At 48.9% G+C, this 12,606-nt stretch overlaps 1 protein-coding gene across 1 annotated transcript; it reads right to left on the reverse strand.

Moving 5' to 3' along the window:
* Window positions 1-606: 606 nt before the first annotated feature.
* Window positions 607-8,461, reverse strand: LOC1280094 (amphoterin-induced protein 2). The gene has a single exon (XM_061656992.1). The coding sequence runs from the start codon at window positions 5,738-5,740 to the stop codon at window positions 3,302-3,304; it is 2,439 nt and encodes an 812-aa protein (XP_061512976.1). The 5' UTR covers window positions 5,741-8,461; the 3' UTR covers window positions 607-3,301.
* Window positions 8,462-12,606: the final 4,145 nt, after the last annotated feature.

Raw genomic sequence — 12,606 nt, forward strand, 5'->3', positions numbered from 1 at the left:
CCCTTCGTAAGTAAATGTAGTCGTTAATGCGCGTGGTTTGTTTTTTTTGTTAATGTTTTTGTTCGATTTTCACTTACTCATGTCTTTATTTTCCATTTTTTTTTCTCTCTCTCTCCCCTCTTTCCGTCTCCACATTCTCGTCTCTTACCGTAAACAACAGATCGATTTATCTTCTGACTCCTGCCAACTAGCAGGGCGCTACGGGGGAGGGCGCCTTTAGTGTTTCGAGCGGCGGGGAAACCGGGGGCCGTTTATACTGTACCACCACACCGTACCCGCTCCCGTTCGCTTCGCGTTTTTGTTTTAACTATACACAGAATTAAGCAGCCCTCTCGGTTTTTATCCACCCACTTCGGGACGAACTTTTCCCGGACAGCGAGCCGGGTTTTCCTCTCATCCTGCGCGGGCTAGGGGCTTGTTTCTTTACTTCTTTTCACTAAAGGTATATGTATATATAAGAAGTTATGTGTGTTTGTGTGCTTGCACAAGGGTTTTTCTTCGCTTTCTGTTCTGTTCATCATCTCGCAAGATATCTCTACGGGAACTTTCTTGCTCTTTTTCCCCCCATTCTCAGGTTTCATCATTTCCCTACAATGGGCCTCTCTGTTTATCGTTTTTGTTTTTTTTTTTTGCAAGCTTGAGCTTTTTTACTATAGTTTTTGTTTTTTTTTCCTACTACACTTCTAGTTTGCGTCGTTTCTTTGTTTTCCCTTCGCCCGTTCATTGTTGCTCTGTACGTTTCACAATCGCGTTAGCTATCGGGTACTCTTGTTTTACTTTTTCTCTCCTTTTCAGTGTTTCCATTATTCATCGTAAAGTCTTTGGTTTTCGCCCAGGTTCACATTTTCCCTCTCTCCTTTCGCACTACTGGGTTTCGCGTTGCCGTATGGTTGATTTTGTTCGAAATCGTTTCCTCTCGATGGTTTAATGTGTTTTAACTGTTCTCTTGTTTTTGTTGCTATTTGCGATAAATGTTTTTTTTCATTATGAGTTGTTTTTTTCGTTTTTTGTTTCAAGATTTGGATGCTGTTTCATTTTTGGGTGTTTACGCTGCGTTTGGTTCACTCTCAGTGCTTTCTGTCCTTTCAAAACGTTTAATGTTCTGCTCGATTAAACCTACTCGCTATGCAGGATTTTAGGAGTTTCCTTTTGTTTTGTTTGTTTGTTGTATGCTTGTGTAATGTTTATGCGTGACTTTGTTTTGGTTGTCTTCTGTTGCCTATTTCGTTCTGTTTAGATGTTGCATATAAAACTAGCCTAAGAGTTTTTGTTTCTTTTCTAGTATTTCTTGTTTTTTTTTTGTTTATCCCCTTTTACTTCTCCTCGTATCGTTTTTCGCCGTTTTCGCTGTTTTACCGTTTTGTTTCATTGTGTTTGCTTTGCACTGAAATCATTACCTTTTTTTTGCTTGTTTAATGACTTTCTGCTTATATGATGCGGTTTTGTTTTGGTTGTGTGTTTTTTTCTTTTCTTTTCTTCTCTTTGCCACGATTCTCTTCTCACTTTACAGAACTTAATCACAAACACACACACACATACATATTAATGTTCCAATTTGCTACACTGTACAGGGTGACATGTGTTCGTGTTGAATGTTTTTTCCCCATTTCGGAATGGTTCGCATTTTCTAAGGATTCCCATTCGAATTTCGATAACACTCGCTTCCCACCTCACCTGCCCATTTAGACAGGAGCAAACTTTCCCGCATCGGTACTGTGCGAGAATGTGTGTGTGTGTTTTGTTTTGTTACCTCTTACACCCTTTGCTGCGCCTTGTGTATATAGATATAATTTATTTACTTTCTCGCTATAATTATATAAACAAAGTTTTCTGTACACCTAAGTATTTACCTTCATTAATTAAGTTTACAAGTCTTTTTTGTCTCAGAGAGTGAGTGAGTCCTTTAACTCGGTTTCTCGGCATGTTTTCCCCCCCCCCATCTTCTTCTTCCTTTACTTCCTCTTTCCTTGTTGCTTGCTACAACGTACCCGCATTGTCCACGCTCTCCATCACCAGCCACCACCAGGACCGTGCATGTGTTTGTGTGTGTTTCAAACTTTGTTTCAAAACTCTTCTCAAAGCTGTTTGAAGCTTTCCCGGGGCTCACTAGTGGCAGCCCTCCTCCCGCACTTCCCGGCCCAATACTGCAGAGCTGGTGGATGGAGAGCGCCGACTGCACACGGTCGGAAAAAGGGGGGTTTGGAAAACAACATGTGTGCCGTTTCACAGATACAAAGGGAAACGGGACAGAGGAGGGACATCCTACTACACCGGGATGTGCTTATGCTCTAGTTATACCGGACCGAACGCCGAACTGGTTCGCTTACGTACTCCTTTTTGGATTATGGTTATGTGTGTGTATAAAAAAAGGAAAGTAACATAAACCTCTCAAACAAAATCAGATGAAAAAAGACGTACCTTTCACAGTACTTATCACATTCATACACTTTCCGCTGTTGCCCTCCTGTAGCCGAGCCTTGTCGCGCAGCGTTTGCTTTTGGAGCGTTTTGTTTCGTGCTTTTGCTCTTATTTGCGCCTCATTCATAAATGCCTTCGCGATGTTTTTTTTTTTGTTAAATCCCGGTCCACAGTTTTACAACACACGCGCACACAAACTTTGTGACAAGTTTGAATGATAGTACAGAAACTATCAGGTTCAGACCGACCCATCACTAGACCGTACTGCGAAACGTAATTGAAAACAATGGACCATTTTCCCGTTCTTCCCTTTTTTACCGGTCGCTTGCACAAGAATTAACACACATACATACATTGTACACACGCACGCATAAGGACCGGAGGTGGTGGTTTTCTTTTCTGTGTAGTGCTATGTTTTCGCTACTCGTTTTCGTGTTCGTTCTTCCTGGGCAACGTCTACAAATCTCACTCGCCGGTCATTCAGTTATTAGTCGTTTCGTGACGCGTGTTGCTCACCGAGGAAGCATTTTCGTACTAGCTACTTTTCGAGTATCGCGAGGCGATTGAGAGACACAAATACTATACTCGTACCGCGCACACACACACACCCACATAAAACACAAAAAACGGGGTTTCTTGTCTAAAAACGCACACCATTTTTCACCACACGCCCAACGTCTGTGTGTGTCGTGCGGTTTGCATACCGGCAGGCGCCATTTCGAGCGGTTTCGAGCGGATCCAGTGGTGGTGCCGGCAGCGCTCAAACGTCGTCCTCGTCGTCGTTATCACTCGCTGGGGCCGGGGAGGGAGGCGGCTGGTCGTGGGCTGCTGCTGCTGCTGCTGCTGCTAGCAGGCTGGGCAAGCGGAAAGGCTACAGGCAGGACTACACGTCCGTCCCGCACCCCTCCTGGTAGCCTTCGTCGGGCGAGTTGCGGCTGTTGGATAAAGCACGTTTTAAGGCGGTGACCGGTGGCAGAACCGGCACGCCGCCCTTCTGCCACACGCGCAGCGTTTTCGCGTTCATCGGCATGCTGCCGGTGCTGCCGTGGTGGGCCGGCTGCCCGCTCGCCAGCTTGTTGTGCAGCTGCTCGGCGCCGGGCACGATCGGCAGCCCGTAGTCGGCCGGGTAGCCGCCGCCACTGCCGGTGGTAGTAGTGCCGCCCGTCGCTGCTGCTGCTGCTGCTGCCACCCCGTGGCCGTACGACCCGCCGGACGATGCGGTGGTCGACAGCGACAGCCCGCCGGTAAGATGGGTGCGCGGGAACGTCCGGCTGAGATAGTCCACCGAGGACGTTTCGTCGTCGAGGTTTAGCATGGCGGGGCCGGCACCGGAGCCGCCACCGCCGAGAATCGGTAGCTTGTCCGAGTACGGACCGGGACCGTGGCTCCCCCCATGGTCGAGCCCGGTCGCCGCTAGGTTGGAGCTGTGCGTTTCCCACAGCCCGGACGGATAGAGCGAGTCGCAACCGGCCCGGCTATACTCGCCACTGCCCGGCCGCTCGACCGGATCCATCAGCGAGAGGGCGGTGCTGAGCGCGCTGGTGGCCTGCAGCTGCAGCTGGCCGAGGTGGGCGAGCGGGTCGGCCACACCACCGCCGGGCACGGCCGGGCCCGGCGCTGCCGTCGCCGCCGTCAGGTCCGTCCCGCTGCCCAGCCGCTTGGTGTCGTTGATCAGGTCCGGATTGTTGCCGGCGAGCGAGTGGGTCGGCGAGACGAAGCACTGGCCGGACGCGATCAGACTGCCGCCGCCGTCGTAGTGCGACGTCGAGTACGGCAGGTCGGTCAGCCGCGGCGGCTTCTGGAGCGGGTTCGCGGCCGGGTTCGGGCCGCACTTCAGATCGCCGGCGGCTTTGGCTCGATCTGGAGAATGACAATCGTTAATAGGCGTCGCCACCTTGCCATTTACATTGCTAGAGGGACTTACGGACGTGATCACCTCGACCTGGTTCGGGGTTTTCGTCTCCGTCATCGGTATGCGCCGTAACCGCACCAGCAGGAACAGTATGATCAGCAGGATGAACAGTATCAGTATGACCAGGGCCGCGCTCAGCCCAATGACCTGGCGGTTTTCGATCACGAACCCGACGTCGCGCATCGCCACGTGCAGCGTAAAGTTGGCCTCGGCCGTGCCGGCCCGGTTCTCCACCACGCAGTAGAACTCGCTCGAGTCCGTCTCCTGCGCGTTGGTGAGCGTTAGCCGCGACCGCTTCTCGAAGTTGCCCTGCTCGTGCACCAGCACGCGCTGGTACGCGCTGAAGTGTGAGTTGTTCACCAGCAGCTTCCCGTTCCAGTACCAGTTCACCGTGGCGGACGGCACGGCCGAGCTGCGGCACTCGATCGTGGCATTTTCCCCGCTGTACGACTGGATGAAGCGGCGCACCGGCAGCATCTCCGGCTTGCAGGCGAAATCGTCCACCTGCAGCTCGCCGAACGTTTTGTCCATCACGCGCTCCGGCCCGCCGGCACAGGTCGGCGCGATCGGGTACGGGATGTTGTGTTCCGTCAGCCACAGCTTGGCCGCCCGCAGTCGGCAGTCGCACACCCACGGATTCCCGTGCAGCTCGATCCCGTGCAGCCGGCTGAGCGTTTCGATCGTTTTCGGCCGCAGCTCGGACAGCTGGTTGCCGTTCAGCTTGAGCGAGTGGAGCGACCCGAGCCCCTCGAACGCTTGCGGCGCGATCGTCTGGATGCTGCAGAACGACAGATCGAGCTTGGTCAGCGCCGTCACGTTCCGGAACGCGTGGCTCTCGATCTTCTGGATGTGGTTGCGGGCGAGCGTAAGGTCCCGCAGCGACACGATGTGCTGGAAGGCGGCGGACGGTACCGCCGTCAGCAGGTTGATCGACAGGTCGAGCTCGACCAGATTGGTCAGCCCGGCGAACGCCCCGTCATCGATCTGGCCGATGCGGCAGTCGCGCATGTACAGCTTCTGCAGGTTCAGCAGGTTCGACCGGACGAACGTTTCGTTCGAGATGATCTGCAGATTGTTGCCGGACACGTCCAGCACCTGCGTCGAGTGGTCGATGTTCTCCGGGATGGTGAACAGGTTGCCGCTCAGACACTCCACCGCCTGCTTGCCGCCCTTCCACTTGCACTGGCAAGCGGACGGGCAGTTCGGTTCGCCGCTCACCTGGCCGCGGCTCACGATGGCGGGCAGCAGCAGCACTAGCAGCAGGGACAGCAGCACCGGCATCGTCCGCACCTTGTGCCGGGTGGAGGAGGGCTGCCTCCGACAGTGCTGCTGCACCTCCGGGTGCCGTCCTATCCGAAAGCACTGCGTCTCATCCAGCGCCCCGCACTGCTCGCTATGTCGTTGTTCCATTGTGGCGTTTCGGGTGGTGCACGCGATCGCCGAACTTAACAAACAAAACTAATCTCTTCACGTGCCAAAAACAAACAAAACTGCTTCTTCTTCTGCTTCTGTTTTCTGCTCTTTTGCTTCTCAATGAGTGTGTTTTTTTTTCGTTTTCGTGTCTCTCTGTGTGGACGATCAACAAATGCACCGTGCCGTCGTCGGGCCCATGGCGCTATCGGTGCAGAACGGGGACGGCAGAGCTCTACGCCTGCTGGGGGATTTCATTTGCATTACTCACTGCGGTCCAGCTGCGGCTGGGCTGGGCTCCCGGATCCTTCTGCACCGGCGACTGGCGAGTGGCTCAACGCACGCTGAGTGGCCTGCAGGACACAAACTTCATTGATAAACTGCCTCATACACTCGGACTTGGAGATTCGTTTTTTTATATATTTTTCTCTCACTCTCTTCCGCTTTTTCAATCGATTAACAAGGGATTAATTATTATGCACATTGGGCTCCATTCACTACACTTTCCCTGCGTTTTTTTTTTTGGTTTCAACACGCACACACACACAACCGCATTAAACCGTTTTCACACAGGACACACAGCACGGTGTGGCACGATTGTGGGAGAAAAATCAATTTTGTACATAAATCAATTTTTCATTCACTGGTAATAAATCCAATTTAATCCTTGTTATGGGGCCGTTTTATATGAAAATTTATTACGTAACGCTTATGCTGCAGCACAGGCCCGGCACTTTGAGGGTGGGAAAACAGAATCCACCGCTCTTCCAACACTCCCCGTTGCTTCCGCTTAATGCCGATGATGATGATGATGATGTTGGGAAACGCTTCACTCACTGGCACACTGGCAGCGATGGGATGGTGATTTGATCGGTTCACCGTGTGTCGACTGTAGCGTTACGGTGCACGGCGTTACACGGCTGCACGCGCGTTACGGCCCGACCGTGATTCGCAGCTGCGGCCAATTCAGTTAGGGCGAATTGAACTTTGAATTATTCACCCTCAGGGCACAGCCGGGGAATGTGCGGAAACACTAGCTGGTGCAATACAGCACACACACTCACACACACTCAGACACACACTGAGAAAAAAGAAGACGGTAGCCAATGCCTCATAAATCCGAAATGAAACGAAAATCAAATATTCTCGCCTTCCAGGTTTATTTTTTTCCACTTCTTTTGGATTCTTTCGGAAGGGCAAAGCAACCACAATCACATACGTACGCACACACACATACACACACACGCACGGGGGAATAGGGAGGAACCCAGGGGGTGTGTGGGCAATTTCCGGTGGCCACCGGAAAGGGCCAAAAAGCTGTGCTGCGAAAATGTAGACGCTTTGTGTGCGTGTGTGTGTTCTGACCGCCTTTCGCCGACGTTGCCGGATTGGTTTTGCGTTCGAACCACGACGGGATTGTTTTTTTTTTTTTTAGGTTGGTTTGCTGCCTTTTCCCCTTCTTTTTTTCCGCTGCCTGCCCGGAGGGTTTGGCTTGCGTGCTTGCGGACGGGAAGATGCTGCCGTTTGCTGACTTTGCGGTTTTTGCTTCACGCTGCAGCAATCTTGGGTGGAAGTAGTAAGACGTAACTTCGCACTGCTGCTGCTCTACTGCTGCTGTTACTGCTGCTGCTGCTGCAAACGAACGTACGCACCATTATCTTTCAAGATGCACACACACACGCACGCACATACACACGAACACGATCACGTACGGGGCAGGGAAACTTCACTTCACTTCCATTGCCCACCACTGTGGTTTTGGGAAAGCGTCGAGCACACCCCTCACACTGGTCGAATGATTTCGGCTGTGGGGTGTGCAAAATGGGGTTAGAATTTTTCTCGTTTCGTTTCACTTAGGGAAAACTATGCGATATTTTCCTTTGAAGCACACACACACACATACACACACGGCACACGGCAATACCTCTTCGGTGTGGGGAGGAAAATGATTTACAGCACAATTCTCCAAAACCCCGTGCTGCGGCAGGCCGATTCGGCGAGGGCAGGCGGGTGAGAGGTTGCTGTACTCGAATTGATTTTTCACTCTTCCCTCCCGGCATTCAGTCGGCAAGTCTCGGGCACACAGTTTTCCCCGGTGGTCGCTGCACACTATCGCCGCAAGGCCTTTTGCTCGCTCGGGCACAAGTTTTGCGCAAAACGCAAAATTTACTTAAACTTTTCACCCCAACACCACACACAGGATGCGTTCGATTTCACGGTGAGCCACGCACACACGCTTTGCTGCTATTCACAATTTTCACCCAACAATTCTAGCACGATGCTGCGGGGCACTTGATTTAAGCACCTGTATTTTTTTTGTATTTCGTTTGATTTTCACTTGCGATTCGCGTTGTCTCAATCTTTTTCTTTCCAAAATTCTCGCACACACACCCACACTGTGGGATAGGGGGCGAGGTTGCGGCAGAGACACACTAACGCAAAACAGCCGAAAACCCCACTCGGAATCGACGGAATCAGTATTGGCTGGCTGGCTTTTTGGCTCAAAGAAAGAGGGCGCGCGCGCGCGCTTCGGTCACGTGAGATGGGCACATACACGCCGCACGTCCGCTGCGTACCGTAAACAGATTTTGACTGAATGAAAATCTTCTCTTCGGGCTTTGGCGAAGGTCGGGCCCGTTCCGACCAGGGGTCCGCCGCGTTTTCCTCTCGGCTGTTCCGCGCCGATCGATCGGCCCCGTAAGCGCGCTTGTTTGTGAGTGGTGAGTGTGTGTGTTTTTTTGTTTTTCTCTATGCTCTGTGTAGCCGCATTCGAGCGGAGGTGTGTGAGAGTCGGATTGGAGAGACACACGAACGGAGAGAGAGAGAGAGAGAGAGAGAGAGAGACGAAAAACGAGAGTGCGTCTGCAAAACAGGAGCATTAGATGAGACGCTGACACGAGTGAGCACAAGAGCTGTGACATCTTCTCACAGCATAATGTGTTGTGTGAGCATGATGCTGTGTTTATGCTCAGTTCACTGTCAGTTCATGGCTGGTGAGATGGCACACTGTGTAGGGAATTGGACAAATGTTTGAGTTGTTGGTTTGCATTGAGATTTGCGTTTTATAAACGGCCTTGTTGTCCGTAACACCTGAGCGTCTTTTATTGTTAATTGTTGATTGCTGGCCTTTGGATTAGATTCAAATGCATCCCTATGGATTTTCTTGAAGAAAATTTGGAGCGTTACGAGTTATTTACGAGTTAGAATGTTGGATGATTTTTTTATTCTATGTAAAAGGTGAATGATTTATTTTTTTAGTGATGTTAAGGATAATTTATTCTATTGAATTACTTATCATTTTGAATGATTGAATTGCAGATCTAGTTATTTCTATACCCGGAGCTTATTTTTACGTCAAACAGTATAAAAATCTCAAATACACCAAAGTGGAGAGCTACCAAACAAACTACTGTCAATAAAATATTTTTTTAAGTAAATTCCATGTCTAAAGTCTTCTTCAAATCATATTTGTAGCAAAAAAAAATCAAAATAGTCCATGGAGGATTTGATTCTGTACTTTTGAGAGAATTTAAATCTTCATAATTATCAATATGCCTTAGCCGATAAAACGTAAAATAAGTGTAAAATCAAATAAAATCAAGAAAAAAATAATTAAATTTTCTCAAATCACGAGTTAAGGAAACGAGCCCAGATAATATATTGGAGAAAGCAAGTGTTATGTTACGATTGATCGGAGGGTAGATAGGCATCAACATTTCAGTTAGCTGTCTAATCATTTCTTACAGTTGAGCAATGCTCAAAAACACATTAGCACATTGTTTACTTAGGGTCGTAAACGATGTAAAACATAACTCTCGATGACTGATTGATTCAGACAAAAGAGTAGAATTCATTGAAATCGGTGTGTACACGACTAAACAGTATTAGATATTTGCATATAAGTCTCTTTTTTGTTTGGCTTAACAATCGTTGTCAGAAACCAAGAGACCGGTTCCAAACATACATATTCGTAAGACAGACATATATATTCTGTAACAACACAAAACAAGAGCTAGTCTCTTTTTTCGGTAATTAAACAACACGCTTTCAAATGAATCGAAACAAAACAAACAATTTTACTCCCATCTACACGGTGGATAAATGCGCATAAGTGCTGGGTACTGCGTGAACCGGTCGAGATTCGTTTCTCATCTGTATCATTTCTCCAATTGACCATTCTATTCGGTTGCGTGTTGAACAAAATGAGAAAAAAACAATTTCGAGAAGGTATTTCATTAAACCTAGAATATAACTATAAGCTCAGTGCTTCGTTATTATCACAATAAGAATGGACGCGTCGAAGTAAAACACAAAGCACTTATACTGGAAAAACAAATACAATTCATTGCTGGGTGCAGAAGAACATAAACACAAATATTACAATGAAGATTGAAATAGGATTGGAAATTGCATTTACATTTTAGTTTTTGCCCCAATGTCTTGGAAACCAATGTCTCGGCAAATCTGTGTTATTTTGTAAACAAGCATACTCTCTTTATTTACCATTGATTAAAAATGCTCTATGAGACTGTAGAGAAAACGACACAGCGAAGAATTTCGATCCTGTTTAATAAGTTTAAACCAACAAAAATTTACCACTCACCGATGTGTTGCAATTGACACAGTTTTGCCTTCCAGCTCATTATACCCTGGAAGATTTAGAACAAGAATATGAAAGGTGCATTTTCCAAAAAAGTGGTAAAGTTAAGGTGCTCCAGCCACTGGAGAGAATGTTTACTCCTGTTTTATAAAGTTTGTTCCTCTCCCTAATCTCTTGCCTGCCCTCCCGTAGTGAGAAGCTGCTTCTCTCCCGGAGTTGACCGATAGTTCGGAGAAGCCGTCAACTGCTCTCTTCCTCACAGCTAACCAGCACAGGGTGATCCAGCAACGCCACAACCAGCTGTCGTCGGTCGCTGGTCGGAACTGTTCGGGCTGGTCCCCGCATGCGGGGAGCATGCGCACCAGCTGGCACCAACCGTTCGACCAGTTCCACTCGTCTTTAGACCAGTTACGGACGGCGAATTGTGAGTGCGTGGGGGGGTGGAGGGGGGAATTGGACCATCCCCTTTACCCATTCCGCCAACCACCCCTGCCCATCGTGTGTCACCATGTGCCCGAAACACGCGAGTGTCCTTTTTCGACAACATCGTCGGACGTAACAACGCCGGGCTCGTCGTGTCCGCTGTGTTTGAGAGTCTCACCACCCACCCCTTTGGCACCCGCCGCACAGCTCAAAAACATAGCAACAAAATTATGGAACACTTCACGGTCCTAGTTCACTACAAGAAAAGAAGAAAAAAACACATATACACACATACACTCACACAAAGCGCCAGCCAAATTCGGCCGTCTGCCACCAACCGTTTCGGAATCGCCGTCGGCTGTTTTTTGTTGATGCTTGTTCGGGAGCATAATAAAAACGCAACCATACTGCCACCGCGTATTGCGTATGTTTAGCAGCATGCGAAGCCAACATGATTATGGTGGCATACGCACACACACAAACGCATACACAAGGTGTATAGCACATTTCTCTTGGCAAGCTTTAAAGCTTCCTTGTTTTTGGTGCGTAGGAAGGTCGAGCGATGAATCCCTTCAAGACAATCGAGACAACAAAACAGCATGCGAGTTGAAAGGACTCGCCAAGTGTGTACGTGTGTGTGTGTGTGTTTGTGTGCAGGTCGTCGTCACCGATCGGCTTATGGCAATGCTGCGAAACACGGGCACGGGAACACGTATTTCACGACATGAACTCACGTACGGCAAAGGGTCGGTGTACGGTCCACCAGTTTGCCAACCACTTTAAAGTGCTGCCAGCTGCTGCTGCTGATGCTGCTGCCCCGTTGGATGGAGCACGCTGACAGACGGTTGCCTACGGTGGACGGAGAGAAGGACGGCCTGCCTGAAGGAAGCCACGTACAAAGGCACGCCTCTGCCCTTCTGCGAAAACTAAAGCCGAACATGCAAAAAAGGGGTTTTAGGGCAAAGTTTTAAGGCATAGCTTTACCTTGGCCTCCACAGGAGTGGAAGAACCGGAGTGAGAAAGAAAACGAAAACAGAAACGGACAAAAAAGCGGAAGAGACCAACACACACACACACAATAAAAAAAACAACACACCTCTGCCCACCCCGTGAAGTGAGAAGAATCGAAATGATTCTAAAATAAATGGATTTCGCTTCCTTCCTCGGGCTGCTCGCTGCATGCATACTGCTGCTCTCTCTCTACTGCCGTTGTCCACTGTCAGGGATCATTTTTATTTTAAAAGGCTTTTTTTTGCTCTTCCCTTCTCTCACTTCCACATTTTCTTATGGTTTGTTGTTTTGTCTCGACGCTTCAATTTCGCATCGGGCAATCGGTCCACTTTTCTGTGCTCCCTCATTCACGTGTTCATGTTTCGGTTTCGTTGCTTATGTTATTGATTTGCTTTTGCTCGCTCGCTCTGTTTCCTCTCGTTCTCGTCATTCGTGTTTCGTCATTTATTCATCTTCGATTAGCTTAGCCTCGAGTTCTTTCGCCTGTTACCTTTAACGTTTACGGCTTTTCCTGTGTGATTTTTTGCAACTTTTGCGACACAGTTGGTCGGGTCCCGGGCCAGCGGGTGAGGAAGCGATTTAGTTGTCTTTATATTATTGGCCACGTTTCTTTTGTGCATCGTTTTCTGGAGCGTTTTTGTTCTGTTTTTTTTCTTCTTTCTGTTCTTCTTTTTCTCTCTTTTTGCTAAGAATAATGATCGAGAATCGTGCTTTTTGTGTCGATCGTTTTGTGTTTTTGTTTTCGATCGTTTTACGTGACTTTTCCGTCTTTTTTTCAGACTTCAGTGCGAAAAAAACGACATGTATGTGCTCAAGCTGGCGGAAAATGGTT

Source organism: Anopheles gambiae, chromosome 3 (genome assembly GCF_943734735.2).
Source record: "Anopheles gambiae chromosome 3, idAnoGambNW_F1_1, whole genome shotgun sequence".
In the NCBI taxonomy this organism is placed as follows: Eukaryota; Metazoa; Arthropoda; class Insecta; order Diptera; family Culicidae; genus Anopheles; species Anopheles gambiae.

Bases quoted from the DNA above. Each gene is read 5' to 3' on its own strand.
- LOC1280094 (XM_061656992.1), bottom strand. From the start codon at position 5,740: ATGGAACAACGACATAGCGAGCAGTGCGGGGCGCTGGATGAGACGCAG.